Source organism: Athene cunicularia, assembly GCF_003259725.1.
Source record: "Athene cunicularia isolate RWA chromosome 5 unlocalized genomic scaffold, athCun1 chr5_part1, whole genome shotgun sequence".
Lineage (NCBI taxonomy): Eukaryota > Metazoa > Chordata > Aves > Strigiformes > Strigidae > Athene > Athene cunicularia.
Window position 1 is genome coordinate 286,837 of NW_020799101.1, and position 27,498 is coordinate 314,334.

At 53.1% G+C, this 27,498-nt stretch overlaps 1 protein-coding gene across 2 annotated transcripts in view; it reads left to right on the forward strand.

The window, feature by feature from the left end:
* The window catches only part of LRFN5 (leucine rich repeat and fibronectin type III domain containing 5), a 9,232-nt gene extending 3,043 nt beyond the window's left edge, over window positions 1-6,189 (forward strand). The window contains exon 3 of one of the 2 annotated variants that reach the window (XM_026849834.1): window positions 5,772-6,189. In XM_026849834.1, coding sequence (XP_026705635.1) covers window positions 5,772-5,881 — 110 coding nt within the window. In that variant the 3' untranslated portion in view covers window positions 5,882-6,189. Of the gene's footprint in view, window positions 283-5,771 lie in introns of those variants that run through there. The other variant, XM_026849833.1, reaches the window with a different exon arrangement.
* The last annotated feature ends 21,309 nt before the right edge of the window (window positions 6,190-27,498 follow it).

Sequence of the window (27,498 nt, forward strand, 5' to 3'; positions counted from 1 at the left end):
TTTTTTTTTTTTTAATTTTAATTTTTATTTTAATGAAAAACAAAACACCAAACGTGGTGTGAAACAACCCCCCTCTCCTGGGGAATTGGATTTGGAAGTCCACTGCTGTCTCGCTGATTAATGGCTTGTTGATGCAGGGTTCTGTATAAGCCACCCAGTGCACACAGGGTTTTGTTTAGTTTTCATTTGGTTTTAGTTAATATCAAAACCGAAGGCAACATTCAGAGATTAAAAAAAAAAAAAGGAAAAAAAAGATTAAGGGGTGAAAAAAAGCATGAAACAGCACCAGTGCCTTCCCTACTCTAGGACTGGCTTCCTGGTTCTGCAGTAGCAGAAAACAAAAGAGAGAGTTTTCACAGAAAAAAGCCTTTTATAAAGGAAATTAAATTTCCTCCAAGCTAACAAATAACCACTTCTGGATCAATCAGTAAAATGATATTTTTTAAAACGGTCAGACTGTATATTTCTTTTCCGTGACAATGGTGTTGCCTTTGTTTTTAGGCAGATGCTGTACAGAAACAACAGCGCTGTGTTGTTATGTTGTGTAAAATAAAATATTCACTCCGTACACCAGCCAGCCTCGCGGTGACTGCCCGCCCGGGAGCCGTGCCCGCGGGGGCCGGGAGGAGGAGGAAGGTGCCGGTGAGGGGTCCCTCTCCTCCCGCCGGGGTCCGGCTCACGGGGCTGGGTGCTGGTGGGGCAGCACCCGGGAGGCCCCCGCACCCCCATGCCGTGGTGTGGGGTCACGGTGGCCGCACACCCTCCTCAGCCCCGTCCCAGCCCTGAGCCCAGGGCTGCGCGGTGGCGGCTCTGCCCGATGCCAACACTGGACGAGCGTTGCCGCTCGGCACTGGTGTGGAGCCCGTCGCTCCTGAGCCCTGCCAGCCTCGGTCGGGTGCTCTGTCTCAGAGCTGCCCCTGCCCCGGCAGCCAGCGCGGGGGGTCCCTTCCCCTCAGCGCCGCTGTGCCGGGGCGGGAGCCAGTGTGCAGGTGGGTCCGTCCCTGCTCACCACTGGCCGATCGGGATGGCCATGGTCATCTCCTTCTTCCCTAGACCCTCCGGGCGTATTTCCTGAGAACTCTGCGGCTCGTGCCAGTTCTCTCCCGTCCCCGTGCAGAACGCAGGGGCTGGAGGCTGGTCTGTCCTCACCCCGCTGACTGACTGCAGTGCTGGGGGACAGAATAATTTCAGGCCACTCGGTAAGGACATAAACATATGGCAGTAGGTGAGAGCAGCTGAAAACCCTGTGTGGTGAGGATGGCAGGCGAGTGTCTGCTGCTCTGCTCGTTCTGAAGAAAAGTCTAATATTAATTAAACTCACATGGTCATCATGTTCCAATTAGAGACAGCTTAACTCCGCAACATTAGTGCATTCTCAGATGACAAATAATAGGTTTGAGATGGGCTTTGTGGCCATCAGAGTGACAGAATAGTTAAATTTTACACCCTGTGTGCTTGTTGTTGAGTGTGATGGGATCCAGGCGGTGCCTGCGGACACGCTGCCTCCAGCCAGGGCAGCGGGCTGTGGAGAGGAGCGTCCCCTGGCAGCCCCCGGGTCTCTGCCTCCGAGGGCCCGCGGCGGGGGGCCGTGGGGGAGCCCCGCTGCTCTCAGTCTTCGTGGGCTGCTCTCGGTGGTTTTACTGCTTGTCCTGGAAGAACAGAATCCGGGTGGGGGTGGTGTAAAGCACATAAAAAGAAAAGGCTGTTTCTTTTTTAGAAAGCCCTTTTACTTTCCTTGGGAAATGCAGAGACCAAAAAGGAAACGAAGCCTCAAAATTAGAATGCCCGCTTCCTGCTGGAAAAGTTAAAAAAAAAATAAAAATCCCTCCTTAGATTTCTCTGGAAGTCCATGATCTTCTCAAGGGGCTGTACACACAGAAAGTAGCTATTAAAATAGCGCATGGTCAGAGGCAGTGATGAGTGTGTCCGAGATCTGGTAGTCTGACAGGGTCAGGCGTGGGAATAAGGAGTCCCTCCGTGCCCCGGTGAGGGGCTGCTCTCTGCAGACAGCTTGGGTGTGGAGAGAGCTTTAAAGGTTTTCTGCTGAGGTGTTGGTTTTAATTGTGTATTTTAAAAACATCAAATGAAAATGCTTTATATGCTGTCTAAAATTGGACGTAAATGTGTCTAAGGTTTTGTGAAAGTGCTAAAATATGAATAGCTTCTTGTGGTTTAGGGACGTTTATTTTTGTATTTTTTAATTTTTACTCAAAGGAATCATTTTCTAAACTCTGAAGCTGAGTGTTCAGTCCGCAGTGCATCTGTATAAGCAGCTTAGGAGGAGCATATCTCCCTGCGTTTGATTTAATTCTCTGCTAATGGCGTAGGAGCAGTTGGAGCTGGGCAGCTGCGGGTCCTCTGGTGCAGCTTTGCCTCCTGGGCAGGGGAGTGGCCCTTGGGAACTCGCCGGGCACGAAACCTGCCCTTTCCCCTGGAGTAACCCTGCAGCAGGACATCTTGCTTTACTCAGGCTTGATTCAGTCAATAATTCTCTGTCCTTTCTGTTCTGCACAACCGGAGGTTGCTAACAGTTTGAGGCAGAAGTGCTGAGATGCTCCTTGCTCAGAGCAGCGTTGGTGGGTCAGTGCGGAGCTGCAGCACTTCCCAGTGTTCGGACCTGGGAGCGGGGGGTCAGTGCACCGGAGGGGAGCATCCCCTGTGGGGGTGGTGGGTGCTGGCCCCTGGGCAGCCCCGGGGTGTTTGGGGGTTCGGTCTGTCTGTGGGGCTTCACCCCAGGCTGCGGACGGGAGTTTGCAGAGACTTGAACTGGGGGTCCGGCCTGCCCTGCGGGCACTGCCCCTTAGAAACAGTGAGCAGGGCTTTAGCCGTGAGGTGGCGGCTTTTTGCGAGAGCACTGGAGGAGAAACTACTTCAGAAATTTGTTTTCTCATTAAAATTGCTGGCACGTGCTTCCCCTTACACCTTTCCTAATCCTTCTCTCAGAGCGAACGTGTTGTGTTAAAGAGGGCTGCCACAAGCAATGTTTGGATGTAGAAGCAGGGCTTTGGTGGGTGAAGAGTTTGTTGTGCTGGTTGTTTCCTGTGCTGCCTTTCCGCTTGTGTTCTGGGCTGTTCCTTACGGTGAATACATGGTCCTGCTCCGCTCTGGGTGCCAATGTGGCTTTATTTCTGCAGCACCTTCCCGTGCATTTGCCAGCCGGCCCCACGCACCCCACGGTGACGACGAGTGACCCGCAAAGCCACAGCCACGGGCCCTGTGCCCGGGAGAGGGGATGCGGCTGCTGGGAAGGGCCTGGCGGCCCTGCTGTGGGGGGACACGCTGCCTGCCCCAGGGGGTCCTGCCGAGGTGCTGCCAGCTTGGCCCGTCCCCATGGGCTGCAAAGCGGCCGGGGTCTGGTATGAGGTGCCCACAGCACAGGGATGCTCCTGCCTCCCGGGGAGTGTGAGAGCCCCGCTGGCTGCTGCTCCGGCACCACTCGGAGCTTCTCTGAGGAAGGCCTGAGGCACCCGAGTGTGGTTGCTGAGCCGGGTGGACGCCCGGCGCAGAGCATCCCGAGCCAGCAGAGCCGCACCAAGCCACAGGAAAACAGCCCTTGCCCAGGCGCTGCGTGGCCCGTCCTGTGCCACCGCGAAGCCGTGCCCAGAGCCACGTCGGTGCCCTGTGCACAGAGGGAGCATGGTTCTTCCCCTAGTAATGGACTCAGCCAGAAGAAGTAGCGGTCGCAGCCCTATCACTTACATCGCTTCTCCTCCTGTTGATGGAGGGGATCTGGAGTCCTGGAGGCATCACTCGCAGAGCGGCACCGTCTGCTGGCATTGCCAGAGCTCCAGGGCACTCACTGTCCCAGGCCAGGGTGCCGCTGCACCAGGGCTGTGCTGTCGCTCTGCTAAAGCAGCATCGGCAACAGCCGCGGAATCACACAGTGCTTTCCCCTGGTAACACAGGAACTATCTGTTACGTTGGTCAAAGTTCTGATTTAAAGGAAGCAAACCATGGCGAAGTCATTAGGGTCCTGCTTGCGGAAAACACGGATCCCTCGTTTTCCCTTTCCAAACGTGTTTCGGGGTGTCTGGGCCTGGGTGGGGCCTATGGCGGGTGTGTAACCTGCCGCAGCACCCCTGCCCATCCGGGGCTTCCCTCAGCAGGTCCTCCTGTGCTGCTGCCCCCCTGCAGCCCCATGGCCCCCAGGCTGCATCGTCCCTCCAGGTGTCAGGCGCCCACCGAGGGCTCTGGCCGGCACCAGCCCCGTGTGGGCAGTGGGGATGTTGGTCCTTCATGCGGGCTGTGGGCAGGCACCTGGCGTTGGGCGTGGAATATCAGATTAAATCAGCTCTGTCAGTGAGAATATACGCACCCTGTGCTGGCTTGTATTGTTTGAATGTGGCCGTGGCCTTGCTCTCATGGCGGTACAGGCATCCACAAACCAAAAGTGTGCACGTTTGTGGGGCTGAAGCACCTGCACCCGCCAGTGAGACAAGGCCAACAAAAGGCAAGTTGCACTGGTCTTGCTGACTGTAGACTTTTAATATAATGGATTTATGCACAAGAGCCGGGCGTGAAGGCTGCTGCTGTAGAAAGAAGGAAGCTTAGCTTGGAAGGAAGGAAACTAAAAAGGGAAAAGAGCAGACGTGGCGCATCGCTGGCTGCAGAGACCCCGCGTCGGAAACACCGTATGAAAATGAGCAGAAGTAAGCTCCTGTTTTTGTTGGGCTGGGACAAGCTTTGTCCCTCGGGTCGTTTCAAGCACGGCACTTTAGAGTGTTCCTCTCACAAATCTGGAAGCTGGGGAAATTTCCGCTGGCAGAGGGAAATGAGGAAAACCAGTAAGAGTTGTGGCCCCAGCCCCTCCTTGGTTTCCCCGGGAGGCCCTCGGGGGGGTTCATCACCAGACAGCCCATGGCGGGGGCACACAGGGACCCCCCGCCAGACCCCAGCCTTGGCCAGTCTGTAGGCAGGCGGGAGCCGTGACCTGCAGCAGCCCGAGGATGAATGAAGGGTGGTGTCTAGTTTGTTTTGGCGTATGGCAGCGGCAGCTCTGTGTTCCCCAAGGTAAGTGAAGCGTGGTGGGGTGGTAGGGAGAGCCCAGGCACAGCCGGGCAGTGGGTGAGTGCTCCTGGGGAGAAGAACCTGCCCCGCGGGCGTTACGCCAGGGCTGGATGGGAACCATGCGGGAGCTTGGGGCAGGACAATTACACATCTGCACATTCTTGCCACAGCGTTGTTTTCTCTTGCATGCAAAGCTCACGAAGGCGAGTGCTGGACTCGTGCCCCACTGCTGCTCCATTCTGGTGTTTTCGGTTCTGTGCAAACCCCTGAAACTATGCAAGGAGTTAAAATCCCTGCCATGATAAAAAGCTTGGCCTCAGCGAGGGCAGAAGTAAATCCAGAGACTGGAAAATTCTCTGATTCTGCAGCAGTGAGCTTTACTGGTTCCGTTTTGGTCTTTGGGGAGGGTTTTTTTGTTGGTTTGATTTTCCCTTCAGCAGCAGCAGTGGTGCTGGCTCGGGAGCTGCAGACTGGCGACGCCGTGTGCCGTTAACCCTTCAGCCTCCCTGGCCTGGGCCCCAGCCTGCGGTGCTGGCAGCACCCGGGCCGGCAGGGTGCCGGGCTGACAGGCTCTGCTGCTGATCCTGGCGTGGCGCGGCTCCTGCGGCAGGTCCCAGGGCTGTCGGAGTGGTGCCTAGCCCGGGCTGGCCCCACCAAGCACCTCCCGGTGCCTCCTGCCCCGCGGCAGGTCAGCTTCGGCCGCGGGGAAGGGCTGGATCCTGCTCCTGGTCCCCTCACTGTCTCTGTTTTATCTCTTTGTGCAGAATCTGGGGCTGATCCGCAGGACGCCTGCCCTCCTCTGCTCCCCGAAAATGTTGCCACCGATGTTCTTACTCGGCAGAAATCAACACGATTCCAGCTCTCTGAAGATTGACGTGCTGCACCGTGCTCACCCCACCGAAACCTTTCCTTGATGCTGCAGCCGCAGCCAAGAGGCCGTCGAGGTTGCCTGCGTCGGATAAACTTTCTTCTCCCGTTCACAAATTGCCCATCTCCCATCTGCCATGTTAAGTCTGAATACCTTTTTCTGGTGTCCAAGGTTTTTTATAAAACTAAAAATTACGATGAGAAATCTGGTGGCAACAGCTGCAGTCCCGAGTCATGTTAAGTGTCGCCAGTGGTGAGTTCACAAACTGTACACATGGTAGCTTATATCACCTGAACAAATAAATGTTTTACTACGATGGCGTGGCCATGTTGGTTGATCTGGAGGGTTTTGCCTGGCAGCAGGTGTGCCCCTTGGTGCGTAGTGCCGCTTTCCCGGGTGGAAGGGCCCCATGCCACCCAGGCCACCCATGCCACTCGTGCTCCGTGTGCCCAGTGACAGCATGGCGGGTGATGGCAGGGGTTACCTGCACACTGAGCTGTACCTGGCCTCAGCCCAGCCCACAGGCACTGTGGGAGAGCCGCCCGGCTCTGCCCCTTGGTGCTGGGTGAGTGTTCTGGGTGGGGAGGGAAAACCCCGCCTGATCCTGCCCACTGTGGGGACATTGGGCTGTGGTGGGTTACGGCACCACCAGCTCCTGCAGCACCTCGTGCTGGTGGTGCCGTGAGACGGGCCCAGCACTGGGCGCCGACGTGCCGCTTGCTCCCGTGCAGCGTCAGCCCTGACAGGACCGTTTGGGATGGGGGACAGCCAGGGGGACACCCGGGGGGACAGTCGGGGGCACGCCTGGGGCTGCACCCCCCAGGGCCGCACCAGCCCCCTCGGCCCTGCCACTAGCCCAGCACAATGGCAGCTCTTCCCGTCACACCTCGCGTCTCAAACAACACCAAGGGGTTTCATGTTTTTTTAATTTTCTTCCTCATCAAGAATCCCATATGGCTTACAGATATAATTATAGCTTCTGCGAAACCCACTTCTGAAGAACAGATAGAGCTAGTGACTATTCGTGATCGGCGGGACTGGCTGTGCGAAGGGCGGGAGCCGGAGTTGCCCAGGCGGGGCTGCCCTGGCCCGGCTCTGCCCCACGCTGGGGACTGGGCCCACTGGTGGCTTCTGCCACTCTCTGCAGCTGATGGACCTCGGCCCGGGCAACTGGCCCACGGTTCGCCCACACCAGCAGAGACAGGAGCATCTCCCCAGGACAGGGCATCCCATGGGAGGAGAGCTGGAGCCCCGGCAGGAGCCTCACCCCTCAGGCTCCCTCTGCTCTTCTGGTGGCTGCAGAGCTGGGAGCAGCAGCCCAGGCTCATCCCAAGGTGTCGGTGATGGGGACACCAGCCCCGCCGATGGGGACCAGCACCCAACGGCTTCTGCATGTGCAGAAAACACAGTGCTGGTCAGGCCCCACAGACCTTGGGGGTAAAGAGTCCGTGGTTCACCCAGTGCACAGGAATGCTGTGCCACCTAGAGACTCCAAGGGGAAGAAAATACCGATTTTTGATCAGGAGTTGGACTCGTTACTCTTATTCTCACAAAGTGTGACCAGAGATCTTTCTGGTGCTGTGCATAGCCTGGATTTTATGCAGATTATAACAGCACTTATTGGTCTTCCCTTTCCTTACTGTATAGTGTAATTGGGGTTTGAATTCTGGAAGAAGATGAGCCCCAAATAAACTACTTTTCAATAAATGTTTAGTGGAAATTGAGTCCCCACCTCATCGCCTCTTCTATTGCAGACCCTGGTGATTCCCTGGTGAAGTTACAGGACAACTGACCTTTCTGAGAGCAAGCAGATCACACTCAGGTCTGCAAAACAGCTGGGCAGAGTGAATCCGTGCCTGCGGAGCGAGTGTGAGTTATGGGAAGAACCGAGAGGCTGCTGCTTCCGCTCGACGCCCGCGTTAGGCTGTGCAGCTGCCGAAACCCTTTTTAAACCAACACGCTCCAAACTTGCTGCACAGACCGTATCAGCTCTCAGGGTTTCATTCACATTAATATCGTGTTATTACCCTCATTCAATGGCTCCAATTTCAAGCTTTCATGCACATAGCAGAGCTGCTTTTCCCTTGCTGATTCCTTTCTGTATCCTTTTAATTAATTGTCAAGGTAAGTTCCACCTGTCAGCTCAATCTTAGAAATCCAGCTTTCATTGTGGCGAAATTTGCCGAAGTTGTGAATCAAATTTTGGAAGAAAACCCTGGGAGGTCTGTGGAGTGGAGCATGGCGGCTGTACACGGGCATGAATAATCCTGCTGGACCAGCGACAGGCTGCTTTACCTAGGAGAGCTTAGCAGCATTCCATCCATCCATGAAGAGTTTAGAAGAATATCATCTATTAACGAGCAAAAAAAACCTGTTCTACAGACCCAGAACTTGCACACTCACTGAAGAATCGTGCAGATCATCTCAGCTGATAAAACTGAAGGAAATTCTGGCCCACAAAACCAGCATTTTCTGAGCTCCTGGTGGGTGCTGCACCAGCTGGCATGTGGTGCACCAGTATCCTCTGCCCAGCCGGGGCGCGGGGTGTTCCTCTCCAGGTGGAGGCTCTGATGGTTTTGGGGGTTTTGGGGACTCTGTGGGCCTGTCCCACTCAGCGCCGCCACTGGTGCTCACCAGAGTGAACAAACGGATCTTGTTGGAAAGTGATTTTCCTAATAGGTTGAGAAAGGTCAGGAAAACATCCACAGGCACCGAGGAGCTGCTGGCAGGTCAGTGGTCCCGAAAGGCAGGTGGGGATGCAACATCCGCTGCCCAGCAGCCTCCCGGGGAGCTCAGGGGATGTGTGCAGCACAAGCAGTGGTGATGATGGGCTGCATCTTCCCGCTCTTCCAGGGCATCTTCAATGAGAAAGTCCCGGGCATTGCAGCCTGCCAGCCCTCACTGCCATAGCGTGCACTTGGCTCTTGCAGTCCTGGGAGGCACCAGGGAGAGCTGGCGGGAATCTTCTGATTAAACCTTGTTTTCACAGAAATACACACATTTGTCATGGTCTTGTTCTGGTTTTGTTGTTTCTTGCTTTTGTTGTTTCTTGCTTTTGTTTTCTTGTTCTTTATTTCCAGTGGGGAAAAAATTAATTGAAGAAAAAATTTTCTGTTCAGAGACAAATTAAACCCTAAAGCAGCCTGTAGAGGATCAGTTCCTGGGAAGCAGGAAACTCTGATGGGACTAGATTTGCAGTGGGGATTTGAATCTCCATTTCCCATGTCTAATGCAAACATCATTCGATATTGGCCCTGCACTGAGACCCCGAAGCACAGCGAGCAGCCTTGTGCTGCTGCACCCGGGGTTCCCTTATCCCGTGGCCCCGGTGCCCTCGCACCGCGCTTGAGGGAGCAAGGGGCTGTGCCCTGACTGCAGAACAACCTTCCAGCGTGGCCCTGGCCTCACCGCACTGGGAGAACAAGGCTTAACCCTGGCTTAACCATGTCTTTTAACCATTGTAGAGGCGGGCTCAGACCGTCCCAGCAAAGCGGCGTTGCCCCAGCCCCAAGGGCCAAATCTCTGGTGCCACGAGCGGTGACGCTCCCTCCGGCGCTGCTGGCAGTGCCCATCTCACAAACCCGCGTGCCGGGGGACAAGTCTAACGCCAGAGCAGGCACGGAGCCCGGCACTGGCTGTGGGTGCTGAGGTGCATCCTTAGGATTAGACACCACTGGGTTTAATCAACACTGCAAACAAATTATGCTGTCTTTTTTGTTTGGGGGGGGTTTGTTTGGTTTTGTGGTTTTCTGTTTGCTTTTAATCCCCTGGAAACTCTATGAGACTGCGGAAGCGTTTCCAGGCTTCACTTCCATGTTGTCCCTCGGCCCTGGGGTGGCCAGGTCCTGGGGCAGCGAGGGGCAGCGAGGAGTCAGCTCCCCAGGGAGGGAGGGGACGTGGACCATGCAGGAGCTGTGTGAGCTGCAGGCCAGCCTCCTGACTGCTGCCCCAGCCGTGGGATTTCCAGAGGCGCTTTCCCAGAGATCTGAAACCCTCTCCATTTTGTTCACACATCCAGTGCCAGTGGCTGCGGGCTGTTTAGCGTGTGTGCGGAAAGCAAATAGCCAAAGAACCCGCTGAGTCCTAATTACTGTGATGCTGGTAAATATGAGCCTGCCCTCTCCAGTTCCGAGAGTTCATCCTACAAGATCTACCGCTGGTTGCTCCCGACGCAGCCCTGCAGCCAAGCTGCAGCCGCTCTGTGTCATGGTGCGTGACAGTGCCCATGTGCATCTCCTGCTTCGGTGTGGGACCGGCTCATCCTGAGATCCCCCAGCCCGGAACCGAGAGGCTTCAGCACCACCCAGCTTGCCACTAGGAAGCCTTTGCTGTGGGCTTGTGCCCAGCAAGAATGGACTGAGTATGCTGGGAGCTCGAAGCAAGGAACTGCCTTGAGTCCCTCTACTGGAATTCCAGCTGTCTGCTGCCACCTCCCTTGGAATGGGCACCCATCACTCTTGGCCTCGCCTGCAGGGAGTGAGCAGCAGTCTGTGTCCCCAGAGCCTGACCAAGGTAAGCGGAAGGGAAGGGAAGCTGTCTCTTAACCTTAGTGATGAGTACAAGTTTCAAAATAATCAGAAAATGTTATTTCACCAAGTGGGTACACAATTTGGGAGCATAGAAATGATTCCCAGTGACCTAACTGTTGCGTTCCCACACTGCCATCACATTGCAAGTGGCACTTTGAGCAAAAACTGCTTCAGCAGAAGCACAGCTATAGCTTAGTGACACCAGGCGGGAGTCACTCCTTCACCTGTGCTGATGAAGATTGAAACCAAGAGGTCAGAACAGTTTTCATTTTTTTAAAGAGGTATTTCAGCAATTCTATGGTGAAAAATAACCCAACACAACAGAAAAGAAGTTGCCAGAATTGGGTTAAAGGTGAGAAGATATAGGGACAAGAGCTCATAAATGTGTCCTGCCCCTTTCCTTGCACCTCTGGCAGCTCAGGCCGGGGTCCCAGAAGCACCCATGGCTGAGCGGGGGTCTCTGGGAGGTGTGGGGTGCCCTGCCTCGGCGGGACATGGGGTCCCAGTGCTACGGGGGCTGTGCCAGCCCCGGTCCTACAGCCACAGCGCTGTGCAGAGCCCTCACCTGTGCCCCACGCTGCACCGGGGGACGAGCTGCAGTGGGCTCTGCGCTCAGGGACGAGCAGCAGCGGGCTCTGTGCTCAGGGCACGTGTCAGCGAGTTAACCACAGCCACTGCCACCAGAGACAAGACCTCCCCGTGTACCGGTTCGGCACCGGGGGCAAGCGTTGGCGATGAGGCGCTGCTCATTGGTCCAGAGCAGAAGGCCCCACCGTGCAGTCCTGTGCCACAGGGTGGGTGCTGACCAGAGCCCCGTCTCAGAGGTGCGCCCCCACTTTTTCCACCCTGCCGACAGTCCCCATCTCGTGTCCACTTTTGCAGGAAGTTCCTGCCAGTTCACAGGTACCCATAAATGTCAGGGGGCGAGTTAGAACCAGAAGGAGCACCCGAGAGGTTCTCACTCCCTGTTACTCTGCCGGAGCAGAACCTGTCCCCGTGCCTCTGTGCCCGTGACAAATGGTGCTGCCCGGCAGACAGTGCACGGAAGCTCCAGCAAAGGGCAGACTCCCCCCAGGGGCACTAAGGTGAGGGCTCAGGGGATTGAAAATCTTCCTGGTCAGGCCGTCCTCTTCAGCCTGTGACAACATTCTTTAGGAGAGGTGGTGCTGACCTTCCCAACAGTGCAAGGAAGCTGCAGACACCTGAGGAGCTGCCTCGGGGTCCAGGGCAAGAGCTATCAGCTGTGGATGTCTGGGGGGCTGCAAAGGGACCTGCCCAAACTGAGGTAGGGGGTTGCACCCTCCTGTTCCCACCCAGCCAAGATACATGGGGAGTTTTGAGGCCAGTGGGGGAAAAAAAAAAAATCTTTGAATTGTGGACCACCTTTTAAGTTACCATGTTTTGCAGTAATTTTCTTCCATAAATTATCTTGTGTACACAAGACGTGAGGTGACTGGTTCAGTGCTGACCCAAGCCACTGGATGAGGGTTGTTCAAAAGGCTCCTAAAAGGGACCTTCCCTGGCCACCAGACAGTAAAAAATGAGTGAGATGAGGAGGACGTCAACACGCTGCTGTCATCTGCCCTGATGCAGACATTTCACTGTTGATTAACGACATGGCAATCCCCTTTTCCAGTTCTATTGGAAATCATGTAGTCCTCTGGAATTATTTCAGGTTGCAATATCCACGGCTGCATCTGTGCTCATGCTTCTGAATGACAGTAATTATACAGCTCTCAGACATTCATTCTTTTCTAAGTGGTCAAATATTCATCTTCATTATTTAGGAGTATTCATCCCTAAAAAATTGTCTGACCTTTAAAGTCCTAAAACCCTACTGAATTTTAAAATACATGGAATCTAATCTGTGTCTGGGCTGATGTCCTGTCACTGTCAGAAGACAGATGTGGTGGCAGTGGGTAATTCACTGCTGGGACCGAACCTTTCCTGAGGGGCAGGGAGATAAACAGGTTTTTGTGTATTAGTGTTTGGTGCTGGGCCTCTGGAAAAGGCCGGGGAGAGGTGGGACTTGGTGGTCCTGTACGGCCTCGCCAGCTGCTGACCCAGCAGCTCGGGCTGGACGTGGGGAGAAGCCTCCCCCCGGCAGCGGGGCAGGGAGGAAGCCGGTGGGACCTCTGTCCCTGGAGGGTTTTGATTTGAGAGCCCTCGGGGCAAACCTTGAGTAACCTGGTCTGAGCCCAGGGCTGGCCCTACCTGAGCAGGGGCTGGAGCAGAGAGTCCCCCCGAGGTGTCCCTGGGCAATTCGGTGTTTCTGTGATTCAGGCAGAACCAAGGGGATGGTCCAGGCCGAAGGTAACGGTTGGGCTGGTTTGGGTCACTTAATTCCATGTTTACTGCCCAGGGAGCAGTGATGCCCTGGCCATGGAGGGAGAGGCTGTCCAGGGATCTGTTGTGAAGTTCACCAAACCCAGAGAAAATTTAAAACCAAGTATGTTCATGTAACTTTTCTGTCAGGTTGGAACCAGTTGTAAGAGCTAGGTGGGAAGCAAACACTTTGAAGAACATTTCTTTTGTAATTAAAAAATATTACTGAAAACAAAAAAAACACCCCCCCAAAATTTAGTTGTAGCTTTCTCAGAAGGCTTCTTACTTTATAAACTCTAACCTGGGGTTCAGATTGGGCAGCCCTCACACAGCAGTTCATAGAATCCATTCAGAAGAGCCAAGGAGGGCAGGCAGATGGAGGAAGCCTCTCGGTGTGGTGACAGCCCCTGGCTGCTCTCAGCTCGGTGCTCGGACGCTCTGTGGCACTTTGCTAGCAGTGTGAAGTCATTATAAAGTGAACACATCTGACACCACAATTAGGGTCATCTCTGGTGAATAATCTTGCTCTAAAGCACGGCTGTGGAGGCAGCTAGTTTAGGATGTGCTGCCTTGTAGCTCCTGTTACTTGTGCTGGATAAACTTTGGTCTGTAGCTCTGTTGAGTAACAATTCAGCTTTTTAAACAGGGGTGAAATATATTTGTGTATTTTTGCTGATGTAGTAGATAAATGTAGTGCACAAGAATCTTTTCTGTCCCTATTACTCCCGAACATTAAGTGAACAAGTAACTAGTCTAGTTTGTATGTGAAGATGCTGGTTATACTTCAAAGTGATACAGCAGGGTACAAATTGCAAATAACATTTTTGACAGGCTGCAATAAACTGAACTTAAAAAATCCCTGCAATATAGAAGGGCTGAAGCTGTGCTGGTGTTTCTCATCTGGAGCGGAGGCAGCGTTAGGAGTTGCGCACTGACTGTGCCCGAGGGACCCGGGCGTGCTCTGGCTCGGCGGGGCTGTGCGCATTTCCAGGGGCGCTGGGGGAGTGGTCCCGTGCCCCCCCCCAGCCTGCCGGTGCTTAGGGAGAGCTGCTGGCCAGGGCCACTGGAGACAACACAGAACCCAGCGCGTAGGAGGCACGAGTGCGACTGAGAAGTGGCAGGTCACGTGTAGCGGTGCGAGGAGATGCAGGCAGTGCTGCGCCAGCAAAGGCTCAGCTCAAGCCCCTCGGTTCATACTGCTTGGCATAAAAATAGGGCTTTGGTTTACGGTGCATGAGGGGGTGTGTGTGTGTGGGGCTGTGTGGGGAAACCAGCTGCTGTTTTCTGGTGTTGAACAAGGCCCCGGGTCTGCTGGGTGTGCGCAACCTCCGTGCACTGCGGCTGGGCTGTGGCTGAGCACGTGGCTGGGCAAGGATCAACGCGGCTCTGCGTGTGCAATCCCTAAGGCAAAGCCCGGCTTAACTAGAGCAGAGAGGAGGCTGGTGGGACAGGCAGTGTCTCAGAGGGGACCTACCAATTCAGCACTGGTTGCAGCTGGTGGCAAAGGTTGGGTCCCTCCTCCTCTCCAGGGGTGCAGCCGCCGCTGTGGGTTTTACGTAGACCCCTGACTCTGAGAGTTCCTTTTCTGTGCCCAGGCAGTAGCAACCCCCTGAGCTTCTGTCAAGCGGGGCAGGTGCAGGCAGGTCCCCCCTGGCCACCCTTGGCCCTGGCACACTCTGTGCATCTCGTGCTGGGGAAGTTGCACACTTTGTTCCGCTCTGCTCTTGCTGTGGTTGCTCCATGAAAACCCATCCAGCTGCTAAATATTTCCTACCTCCATCCCTCTGAATAAACAGCGGCAGAAGCTGCTGTTGCATGGCGGCAGATGGAGTTTATGGAATGTTCTCTCTGCTCAGCGCCTGCATGGTGCAGCGCCAGCACTGGGGCTCTTGCTCCTCGGTAGAGGTGTGAGTTCAGGGCTGGGCCAGGCCTTTGCTGCTGCACCTCTGCAGGGAAGGGCTCACGCAGCATCCCGCCAGCCAGAGCTGCAAAGGCTCCGTCAGGGCTTTTCCCCCTCAGCGTTACAGTATCACACCTGGCAAGTGTCACGACAGACGCCGTGCTGGGGCCAAGGGCGAGCTGGAGGAACAGACCCCGAGGAGGTGGCAGGAGAGACTCTGGCCACTGGCCCCATCGCCTCAGCTCTGGGAGGGGCGGTTTCATGGCCCCAAGAAGAGGGACGGCCTTGTGCAGCCCGTCCCAGTGGCGGGTGGCACTGGCCCCTCCTGTCCTGGTGACCCCAACAACTCCTCGGGATGAGGGACGAGACTGAAAGCTCTGGGGCATCGTCCGGAACAGCGCTGGGGGCAAAGAAGAGCAGAGGGCCCAGCAGAGCCTTCCAGAAGGTGCACGGAGGGCTGTGTGTGCATGTTCAGATAAAGGGTTCTCCTTTGTCTTTTCCTTGTGGCTTCCGACTCTGTCTTGCTGCTGTAACACAGACTTATTCCAGACAGGCTCAGCATTCAGCCTCTCAACAGAAGCAAAATGCCAGTCTTGAAGACTTTCAGCACACAGTTGCCCCCTTTCTATTCTGTTTTGCTTTTCTAGCCAACCTGGTGCAATTCAGAGATTAACTGGTTTCCTACCATGGCATTAAGGACTTGTCATTGCACACCACTAAGGTGATCTGTGTTGACTCGTGTCAAGTGGAGCTCAGTCACCTGGGGCGTGCTGGTCCCCCACAGCCCTGCCTCGATGCGCAGGGTGGGGGCAGGAGTGCCGGCACCTCCTCCCCTCGCAGCGCCGGACTGGCTGCTCGCCCCCCCCGGCACATGTAACCCCCCGGCAGACCGAGCTCTCGGCTTGGGGAGATGGGAAACGCTATTTTTACGTCTCGCCTGCCTGTCGTGACGGTGCGGATGCTGGTGTGGAAGGAGCGTTTGCGCGGCTCAGCCCACGCAGTGGTATTTTTGTGCCAGAGGAATGTGTGGGTTTTGTTGCCGCCGCGTTCCTGGAGTGCCGACAGGCACGGCTGGCAAAACACAGCCCCCTGCTCGGGGGGTGAAGGCTTCGTCTGGGCTTTGCCTTCCCAGCTTCTGGCAGGACCCGGGTTTGCAGGGCATGCTGATGCTCAGCTCGCTGCCCTCGCCGCCTCGGGAGTCTGTCCCTGCTTCACGCCTTGGGATGGGAGGGCAGTCGCGGGCAGGGCTGGCTGGGGATGGACCCTCCTGCATCCCGTCCCCAGGGGAGTGTCCCCCCCACAACCCAGAGCTGACACGAGTGGGCACAAAGCCCTCGGCTGTGAGCCGGACAGGCACTGCCTTTGCTCCGATGGGGTAGAGAAGGAAGGAAAGATTTCTGGGAGTTGTTGGCTGCGTTTTGAGCCGAGAGAGAGGGCTTTGGCTGATGGCAGGCAGCGTGTCTGTGACCCAGACAACAAGGCTGCAGACCTAAAGAAACCAGTGGCTGGAGCTCAGGCAGCGAGGGGGCATGGACTATGGAGGGTCTGGTCCTGCAGGACAGACGGGCTTGCCTCTGCTCCCCCGAGCGCTACGGGGACTTCTCCTGGGGCTGCAGGTCCCTGGGTGGGTCCCCTTGTAAGAGGGGGGAGGTGAGCAGGGAGGGGTCCAGGGACGGCACGATTAGTGTCTGTGAAAGATATTCTCTCAGGAAAGAGCAGGTGATTCAATATTTGGGTTAAATATAAACCAAGAAGTGATGTTTTGGGACTGAGGGCTATCAAATATGCTAATAGTCATCAAATGTGTTTTAAGGAAGAAGGAGGGTGGTGATTGGAAGAGAAAGGGAATAACCTGCCGAGCATCCATGAGGATGGGGAAACTCATCGTGGCTTTGCAGAGCAAGTGGCCTGGAGGAGAGAACCGGGAACTGCCTGCGGAGGTGGGCCGGGGCCCAGGGCAGCTTGCCCCCGAATGCTGCTGGGTCTTCGGGAGGTTCCTCCCAGGGCAGACACCTCTGCCAGCGGTGGCACTGGCCCCGCTTGGCCAGGGGCTCGATGGGGCTCTGAGGCCATTACTTGCTATTCTGTCATTCTGCAATAAGAAAAAGTACTTCCTGTAATATTTTAATTTTGGAAGGAAATCAACTGAACTGAGGGACTCTTGCTCCTTCTCTATTCATAACCCCTCACATCTGTCGTTGCTGCTTCCAAGTAGCTATTTTGCCCAGCATGCAAAATGAGGAGCAAGTCGTGGGTGAAGCCTCTTGTCCTACTGTACCACCTGCAAAGTTTCCTTGGGGTGTATCTAGGGGACAAAGAGTCTTAAACCCCACTAGCAATCCCTTTTGAAGGAAGGTACGGAGAGGGGGAGTTCAGCTGCTGAGAGAATTTGTCTCTTCAGAAGAGGGATGTGCAGAGCAGGCACTTAGGGAGCAGTCAAACAAGGGACCCCGCTGCCCGGTGAGCGAGTTGCTGAGCGTGGGCTGGCATGGCTGCCCTTTGGTACAAAGGCTTCCTCTGCTGCTGCTCACTGTTCCACACGATATGTCACCTTGGGCAGGTCTGGCAGGTGCTGGCAGCGATTACAGCGTAAGGAAACCATCGCAGGAAACATTACAAACCTAGGCACGAGTCTTGGGCCTCCTTTCTAAACATAATTAAACCGTACTGACAGTGAGGTGGGTGCCTGTGATGCTCCACTGTGAACCCTCTGTGAGAATAATTGTGGCCATCACGCCGCTCCCCACTTGGTTCTGATGTCAGTAACTGCGGAGCAAAATTAAGTTTCCTTAATAGGTTCTTGTGGGGATCTTATCAAAATGCATTTGCAGTTCTTCAGACATTTTCCTTCTGCTTTATATAAAGTGTGTTTGTGGCATGAAACTCCGGTCAGTGACTGTCACTTATGATAAAACACTTATTGCCGTTCGCAGCAGCACTGGCCACGGCGAGGCCGGGTGGTGAATACCGAGCGGGTACTCGCTCCTGATGGTTTCTCTCGTTCTGCGGATTTCACAGTAAAGTGGCCTAGGATTTCTGTTTTAACAAGCTCCCTTCCTCCCTGCCCTCAGCCAGTTTGTTAACAATAATCCCGGAGGGCTCCTCGTCTCTCCAGCCTGGGGAACACGGGGGCCAGCTCTGGCAGTGACCTTGCCCTGCCTGGGCACCCCTGGCCCCGGCATCTGGCTGCCTGGTGTGGGCTGCTCGGGTGGTGGGGATGGAAACCCAAACCCTTGTGCTTCCTTCAAAAAAATTTAAAAATCAATGTCCTTAAAAAAAAAAAAAAAGAGAATTGAACAGAGCTGATGGGAAGTTTGTAGAGGGTTGTATGTTGGCATTACGTGGGGGAACCAGGCATGGAGTAAGAAGGGGTTTTTTCTGATAGATTCCATCCTTGCATGGTGAAATACTGAAATCCAGTCGACCTCTGACCCAGGCAAGTGCATTCTGGCTTCCAAGCACATACTGATGCTTTAAAGGAAAAACAAAAAACCCAAACCAGAATGGGAATCTGTAATACTTTAGTAGTATATTTTTATATTAAATCTTCATTATCTTTCTTCCACTGGGAGTGTGGGATCGCACTTCACCAGCCGGCTGCTGCCTGGCCCTGCCCACAACCTGCGGACCCAGGACCAGGTTTCCCACTTGGTCTCTTCTGCCTAATAACTGCCATTAAACAGGCTGCTGCGGTGCTGCTGCGGTGTCAAGCCTTTCCCTTCTCTCCCAGCTGCAAAGCCTGCGTCTGAAGCAACAGAAATATTTAAGAAATAATAGAGTAAGGGGAGGGGAAGTGGTGTTTCTTTCTGCTTTTCTAGATTATCTCTGTGGTGAATGTAACTGATGTGAAAAAAGAAATTATCGTCTTTAACAGCTCTCGTTTCCATCTCATGTGATTTTTTTTTTTTCCCCCACTCACAAAAAGGTGTTTAATTTTACCTATTTGGTATGTCTTCCTCTGCTACATTTATCTTAGCATTATTCATCTTTACACCCTATTCAGAATCAACGAGGCAGTGAAAAGGGAGATTTACATGAGAAGCAGTTTGTGTACTTTAGCAAGGGTACTCGGAGCCTTCCCCGGACAGGGGTCTCAGTCATTTCAAAAGCAGGATAAACAGCTCATTTGGAGTTTTTTGTTTGTTTGCCTTTGTTTTGTTTTGTTTTGGCGTTTTATTAGTTTTTTGGTTTTTTTTTTTTTTTTTTTTTTTTTTTTAAAAAAAAACGAACATGCTTTTTTCCAGTCCCTTTGCTGGCTGGAACTTCTTAAATTCTCTTGTTTTCAACTGTTGTTCTTACTGATACCAAAGTCATTGCAAATACATTTTTCCCATCAAAATGTGTTAAGAAAATAAATCACCACTGAAATGCTTTTTCATGTGTGGGCTTTTGCCTTCAGTGGCTTCACTAAGCTAAAGTGAGATGTTCCCCCAGCACCTCTTCTGGTGATAGGAGACTCAAACTTGGCAAAAATGGTGATGGATGGGAGAGACAAAATGCTCGGGCTGCTGAATTTGTCACCCGGGCTTCCAGCGTCCCATGCGGTCCCTGCAGACCCCTGACACAAACCAGAGTGCCGGTGCTGGGACGGCTGTCAGCAGCGAGCCTGGGCAGGATGACGGTGGGCACCCCCTGGGTGCTGGGCAGGCCGGGCAGGGACCTGCGGGCAGAGTGCTCAGGACCAGACTGGGAGGAGGCAATTGCGCTTGCCTGGTTACGTTAAACACATCGCCCGTCTGAGCCTCAGCAAGGAATTAGGGGGGGACTTAAACTTGTTCCTCACTTGTTTCCAGCACACTCATGTCCCCCGAGTCCAGCCTGTCCAGAGATGAGCTGACTTTCCACCAGTTGCTCTTTAGGATTCTGGAGGAGGATACCAGCTTACTTGTAACAAGGGGAACAGGCAAGGTCACCGCTGGACCGGGGATTCTGCACAGGCTCATTTTTTCCTGCTGCATTTGAGTCCAGCACATAAATCTTGTGCTGTGAGTTGCCAGATGGTGCTGAAGCCAGGCCAGGTGAGTGCAGGGAGAGCAGCTGGTGCATCCGCTGGACTACGACACCACGCGAAAACAGGTGCCTGGCTGCTCTTGGCTGGGCTGTGGCAGTCCTTGGGGTTATTGACTGGCCCGGGACCTTGTGTGGGGTTGAATGAAAGGTTACTCTGGGCTGAAAACAGATGGTGATGGACTGCTTTAATATTTTACTTCTAGCTCTGTTCAGAAACTTTCAACAGTCATGCTGTTTATTACAGATATATTCTTGTAAAATACTAAAAATGCTGCGTCCCTCACTAGTTATGAGTAAACTTGGTCTAAAAATGTTTCCTGACCTTGGAAGGGTGAAAAAAAACAGAGGCAGGCAAATGCATCCATGTGAGACTTGAGAAAGTCATAAATCCAAGCTGGAATAAAAAGTAATTTAGTCATCCCTTTGGAGTTATTTTCCATAAGAACATACATACTGAATATCAAATTTACATCCAGTTGCTTTGATATCGATGCTACTAGAAAGTGTGAATTTCTTAAAAGATAAAATCTAAATTTCTGCCCTCCGTCTGAGTTTGTGGGTAGCCCAGAGCCGAGCCCGTGGCTGGAGTTGGGGTCTGAGCGGGGTCCTCCGGCAGCTCCAAAGGCTGCGTTTAGGATGCGACGAGCTGCTTTGCGCAGAGGGTGTGTTCTTTGAAATGCTGCTGCCAAAATAGTTGGGCCAAAACGATGAGTATGTTGCATTTAAAAGATCCCTAAATCAAATCAAGCTCTTAATTAGTCCAACAACTAGCTCAGATGTAAGATGTAAGAGTGCAGCGCAAAGTGCCAGCGTGAGAAGGTTCCCGAGGGCCCGTTTGCTCGCCCAACGTCCTGTTTTAATCCCAATACCCGGTTAATAGTGACAAACCCTGGCGGCAGGGTGCTGGCTGGCCCCGTCCCACCATGGCATGCTGGGGGGCTCAGCTCCTGCCTGGGGCGGCAGCGGGGTCGAGCGGGGGAAAGGCTGGTGCCCCAGCCATCACCCCGCTGCGTCCCTCCTCCTCCCCTGAGTGTCTTTCCCAAATATTTGAGAATAGCTCAGCTGTTCTCCGGGTTTGTCCTCCCCAAATTAACTTCCCACTACCTCGTTAAGTTTAATTTTGCTGTTGCTGAGAAGCGCTGTGGGTCTGTGTGGCCCGGGGGGTCGAGCCCCGTGCCCGGTTTGCCTGACGTGGGCCCGTGTCGGCCTCTTTGCACCGGGGCAGCGCCTGCCCGAGGGTGGGGGCCCGCTGCCCGGGTTTGTTTTGGCTGTGGTTTAACTGCGTTTTGTTAATTACTTGCTAGCGCTGACAGGGAGCGGGTTGGTGTGAACCATCCGTGACCCCGTAATTAATGAAAATGTGATGGGAGGAGCGCGGGCGCAGGAGGGTGCCAGCAGCCCGGGGTGCCCCAGCGCCGGGGAGCTCCCCCTTGCAGAAACACCAGGGAATTGAGCTAGAAAGGTTTTAGCTGTGTTTTTAATGAATTTTTAAATAATGATTAGATAATTTGGAGTGTGTTAGTGCTGTTGTAACTGGACTAATAATAACTGCTTGTCCTATTTTGATTAAGCTGGTAAAACGTTAATTAGACCAGCTATAAATTCCTGGGACCTCAGATGTGCGCTCCCTTTTGCCCATAACAAGATTTTGAATATAACAAATGAAGTGTATATATTTTTATGGCAAGCCATAACACTTCCTCTGAGGTATCTTAGGTTTCACAGGATGATTCCAGCTAATTGTCCTTGAATTCATTATAGAGAAAACTCTCTGCTGCTATTCAAAATGACTGAGATTTTCAGACAGGGAAAGTGGCCGTTCAATGGCGATAACCTGCCAGAAATTCTTTTGGCGAAGTCCTGTGTTTAATATCTTGACATTCCTCCTTTGTTTCAGCTAATGTAAGGAAAGAATTGTCATTATTCTGTCATCCGCCTGGAGTGGGGCTTGTCTTCTGAACTCCTCTTGGTAGAAAACTAACTCCATATTTCCTAATTGCTGGGTTAATGTTTCGAGGTGGTGATGCTGAGCTCTGGCAGGGAGGGACGGAGCTGTGTGGGGAAGGGGCCCGGGGGGGCCGCAGAGCCCGGCTGTGCTGCTCGGCCGAGAGCAGCACCACCATCCTCTCCGAGGGCGATTGGAGAGGGAGGTCTCCTCTGCCCGCAGTGGCTTTGGGTCGTAATTTGCAATCCATTCACTAGGATTGTTTTGCAAACATGTGAAAGCATTTGCGTTCACGCGATTATATACACACATGGAATACATAAACAGAAAATGACATTTGCAGAGGTCGGTGTAACAGCCGTACTTCCTACCAGGGGCAGATCTTTCCCTGAAATGACTTTTTTTTTTATCTTCTTCTTGGCATTTCAGTGAAGAAAGGATTTAAAATACAGCATATTTTAAGGGTATGAATAATCATCCTCACTATCTGATTTATGTTAACTTATGTAAAGACTAAGAGCTTAGGAAGTCATCTTGTCATTTGAGGTTTTCTTCTACCCTGTTTTTGATGAAGGGTTTTTGATAGGAAACCAGATGCAAAGCAGAGTGCACGTAAGGAACAGCCACAGCCACAGAACCGATGTTTTGCAAATCCTTTAAAACTTTCCACATATACTGATGTAAAACCTGTGATCAGGCTGCACCAAACTGTTTCACATATGGATCTGTGCTGTTTGTATCTGTCAAGGGCGTAAGAGACGGCACAATGAATCAAACACGGTGGCATCTGGGAACCAGCAGAGCTCTGGTCCTAAGAAAAGTGAGAATTAATAAATTTAAGGTATGGCCGGTGGAAACCTGTGCTCCCTCAGCTTCCTCTGGCACTGGCTGGGGGGCTGTTTGTGTGGAGTTTGTGTGAGGACAGGGAGTAAAATAAAAAGGGCAGAAAATGGAGCACGCTCTGGCCATGCCCACACCATGCTTAAGTGTGAGTGTGGGGATTTAGCCGGTGCTGCTGGAAGGAGCCGCTGGTGCCTTGGAGCTTCTCCCTTCTGAACTGAGAAGGACTTTGCTCCAGCTCAGGTGCCTTTGTCCGCCTTAGCTCGCTGAGAGAGCCATAGTCTCACAGAACCTTCTTCCACCTCACACCCGATCTACTCTGCACTTCCAGACCGGACTGAGGGCAGAGGTGAGCCCCTGGCCTCTGCTCCCGGGGCATCCTTGTTCATCCTCAGAAGTTGTCTCTGCCCTGGCATGCAGGACATCTGTTTTGCAGAAATTGAAGCTGAAGCTGTGACTAAATTTGTTTGAAATCTTGCAGTTAGGTTTAAAGAATAATAAAAACTAACCTGAGTGTGCTTAACTCAGATGCCCTGGCATTGCTTTTGTGCATTTTGTGCTGATGTCTTGTTGCTGTTGGTACGAGGAGGAGGTGTCTGTGCTGCAGTGGTTTCGTTGCTGACTGTGTGCTGCAGGATCAGTCCCATCTCCCTGCAGGTACCTGCTCCCCCCCGGCCACGCTCCCGGCACCCAGCTCCCTGACAAGGACTTGGGGGCCGCCAGGAACAGCCACACCGGGCCAAGCCCCTGGCAACGCGGCAGACGGGAGCAGGTCCCATCCCAGGCAGGTGAGGGCAGGAGCCGTGCGCCTTCTCTGCTCCACCTCTCTCACCTTCTTTTTTTGGTTTTTTTTGGGTGTAATTTAATAGATAATTCCTGTCTCAGCTTGGAACAGTCTCTGTGCAAGTTTTTTGAGGTGTTCCTTTGATGACCAGCCTGAAGGGACCAGACCCAAGTTGGAGCTGGGGCAGGGACAGGGGCAGGGACAGAGACAGGGGCAAGGGCATGGACAGACACAGACACAGACACAGACACAGACTGCACGGTGAGAGCTGCAGGACTCCCCAAGCACTGCTGTGTGTGTGCTGAGCAGGGGTTGTGCCTCAGCTGGCAGCTGATGTATTCATATTAACTTGCTAACGCCACAGGAGAGACTCATTAATTGCGCTGAGAACTGATAGGCGATGGCTGAGACTTGTTACCATTATCTAGAAATGATGCTGTACAAGCTGACGTGGGATTTCGGAAAAAGCGCGATCCTGGCAGTTGTCCTCCCTTACACACGCACCGAGCCCTGCGCAGTGCCGCGCCTTCTCCGAAGCACCGGCAGCTCCATGCTTGGTATCACTGTGATTCTTCTAATGCTGGGGGCGAAACCAGGGCTGCACCCCCGCGGAGAGCATCCCCCAGGAAAGGCTGAGGGCTCTGCCCCTTCCACCCTCCCGCGGCTGCGGGGACTCTGCGGGGAAGGAAACTTTGGCCATTGCTGGAGGCCTTGGAAGGGGCGTTAGGAACAGTCAGGGTCAAGTACAAAACCAGACACCGCCCTGGGGGGGCCTTTGGCCTATGGAAGAGACCAAGCAAAATCATTTGTTTACAGCTAGAATTTAAAAGAGTCTGTGCTAATTTTCAGAAGTGTGTTAGCTAAAGCACAGATGAAAGAATAACAAACCACAGCAGCTGAAAAGATACCTGTGCACTTCAGGCAAAGCCAGCCCTGTGACTCAATGCTGAGGCCACTTGGCAGGTTCATATCGGGGTAATACGGGGAAAATTGTGACTTTAACATTCCTATAAGGGAAGGAGAGGCTCAATTTCTTTGTTTTTCAGATTAGTAGAAAGATATACCATGTCATAAAAAAAAAAAAAAAAAAAAAAAGAAAAGGAAAGAAAAGAAAACCACCCGTGCCTGCTGCAGTGCCGTCGTAAAGCAGTAGCCTCTGAGCTCAGTTTATCTGTACGCAGGAGTCTGGTCTCCAGCTGGTACTTAAATGAGGCAATCTCCTCAGTGAATGCATCTTCAGAGAAAGCCGGGCATCGGATGGCTTTTCACATAAACATTTCATCAGAGCCCCCAGAATGCTGGTCTGAAGTTGCGGCTGACATTTAGGGTGTACGTACAGAAAAGATGGTGGTTGGAGGGCGAAGCGCCCTGCTGCCCACTGTGCCGGCCCGCCTGGTGCTCGCTGCCGGTGGCTGCCGTCGCTCCTCCCGGCGAGGTCAGCCGTGCCTGTCCCAGACCCTTCTGTGCCCGGGAGCCCAGGGACGAGCCCTGCTCCCAGAGCACGGGCACAGAACCGCCGCTGGGGATCGGACAGGAAAGGAGAAATATTTTTCTCCACTGACCTTGTTATGAGTTTTACTGTCATGAATCTTCATAAGAAGAAAATAAATACATTTTTAATGCAGTAATGGTGCAGATAAGTCAGAGAGAAACCTCTGGGCTCAGCCCAGGCGCTGAGCCCTGCAATGAACACCGTGAAGTCTCAGGACACGGGCAGGATGCAGGGACTTGAGGTGGGGGAAGAGCATTAGATTCCTTGGACAAACGTAATTTCCCTGGGTTTCCCGTTTCCACCCTAATCAGAAACAGGCCATTTACCATCACTTTTTTTTCCCCCCGATTCTTAAAATCAGAACATTTTGCACACTTTTACTTGGTATTTCTGCACGTGCAGCATCTATCACAATGAAAGCTGGCTCATGCCAAAAGTCTTGGCAGCTATTACTGGAATACAAAGTCCTTAATCCCCGTGCAAACTCTTCCCATGTATTGCTCTAAAATCTTGGTCAGGGTTCCCATCACTAACTTCCTCTTTGCCTGCTCAGTTTCTGTTAGACATCTGGGGGTTGGGGTCTCTTGCATGTCTGTTCTGCACAGTGTGTCGGTATCAGGGATGGAATTGTAAAACGAGCATGAAGGTGACATAACTAAAACTACCTTTAGTCATCATTAAATCCAAAGGATTTCCTGGACACCATTGGGCCTAACACCTATAAAGTGAACGTGCAGGTCTCAGTTAGGATTTGGATGCTCCGAAAGATACGTGATGTCACTGGCACCCAAGTGGAACAGCGCGGAAGGAAGAAGGCATCCTCTGCTCTGACCTGCCTGTACACTGGAAATAAACTCAGCTGCTTCCTATGAGAGCACTGTGCTGCCGTGTAACACCTGTGCAGGAGGTAAAACAGGCCAACTTGGTCCTTTCATGAGCCTCACAAAGAGCTTTATTTCATGTGATGTTACCAAGTTAAATATTGTATTAAAGGTGAAAGATTTGCCAAGCTAAGTGACTTAGGACACTTTGATGAAACCGCTTGCGTTATTTTAGCTTCTTGGTTATTTGCACCTTGGTTCCATTGAGCAATTACACACATCTATGTGTTTGTGAGTACTGACTTTACCATTTCACCATAATGATTTTAGAAGTTCCAAGCCCTAAAAATAGCTTGTAACGCAAGTGCGAATTCAGATTCTGCCATGAATTACAGAGCATTGCACAAGTCTCTAGGAACCCAAGACACCACAAAAATAAAGCACAGCTACATGACTGGGTGAGCCTCAGGTGTGAATGCAAAGGGTCACTGCCCGATGGCCACGCACATCCCTGCTCTGTGGCAGGCCGTAACTAGGACAATTTTTTATCTATTACTGAGACTTCTGGAAGGCAAATAGTGCAACGCGCATGCCCAGCGCTGGCTGCGGGTGGCTGGGAAGCGTGACCCGAGCTGGGGGGCTGGCAGTGGTGGGGCCAGAGGAGGAGCAGGAGCTGCCATGCCCGTGCTCATGCCACGGGCCAGCGTGCCACGGGGGCTTTCCCAGCTGGCTGCAGGCCCATCGCAGCTGCCCTGAGCCCACAGCAGGACCCCTGAGCCTGACTCTTGACACCCTGCAGCACCAATGCTGCAGCAGCAGCAAAACCCCATTCTTCCAAAATCAGGACGGCACAACATGCCAGGCAGCTCCGCAGCGCCACGGGCGCTCTGCTCCTGGGGCACCGTCCTGCCCCGGGCCGGGCAGTGTGGGGCTGATGCCTTGCAAAAGGAAGGGCTGGCTGAGGAGCTGGTTGGTCCTGCAGAGAGGCTAGCCTCCCCCAGAGCCACTCTCAGACACACACAAAGGGCTCCAGTACCCTATAAACACCCTCCCAGATACTAAGGGGAGGCACATGGGGGCCAGGCTGCTCACAGGTGAGCTAAATCAGGTAATTATACATCTGACTCAGCAATTACCAACACAAAGGCCTTCTATAAAATTGGGTACAGCTGTTGGTTTGGTTTTTTTTTCTTTCTTCTTTCTCCTCTCTCTCTGTTTTTCAGGCTCTGCTCATGTTCCTGTGTAAGGTAAGTCAGGAGATAGTAGTAGGGTTTCCTTATTCCAAAATAATGCTTCATGCTTGTACAGGAATTTGTGAGTATCTTTTAGACTCTCTAGAAAGATGATTTCTGAGGCCGGAGAGGGCCTGGGAGGGGTCAGGGTACGTGTAACTAAAAGTTGGTGAATCACCAGGCTGTGAGATAAGCATTATATGGAAATAAATAATCTGAGCTCTGCTAGGTGGGGCTTCTGTGTGTGCAGATGGGGCGGGTGGGTGAGCTGGGAGCGGGTCCCTATGAGCCTTTCTTCTGTAGCTACTGTTAGTGGCCAGGAATAGTGCCCTAACACCTCTTGGAATCTCCTCTGGGCCAGTTAGTGCACTTACTTCTGCATATGCAGAGAAGTGCTACTGCTTCTTTTCTTCTCTAAGCACAGTTCATTTGCACTTGTTGACTCAGGAAGGGTCATTGTCAGGGGCTTAGGCTCCCTCTTCTTTGACAGCACCAAGTCTCTGTTCTACAGGCTTGAACGCCCTCAACTGTCTTCTAGTGTTTCATGGTTTCTACTGCTCTTTGGCTGAATTCTTGCCCTCGGAAGCCCGGCTGGCTCTCCTGGCAGGACAGGTGTGATCCTCCTGGGCTGGGTGCTCCCGCGCTGTGTCCTGTGGAAGTGCCCCTGGGGTCAGGGTGTAGCCCTGGACTTGGGGGCTGGCTCAGCACCCCTCAGCCACCCTTGGGTGCTCTGGCTGGTGTGCTC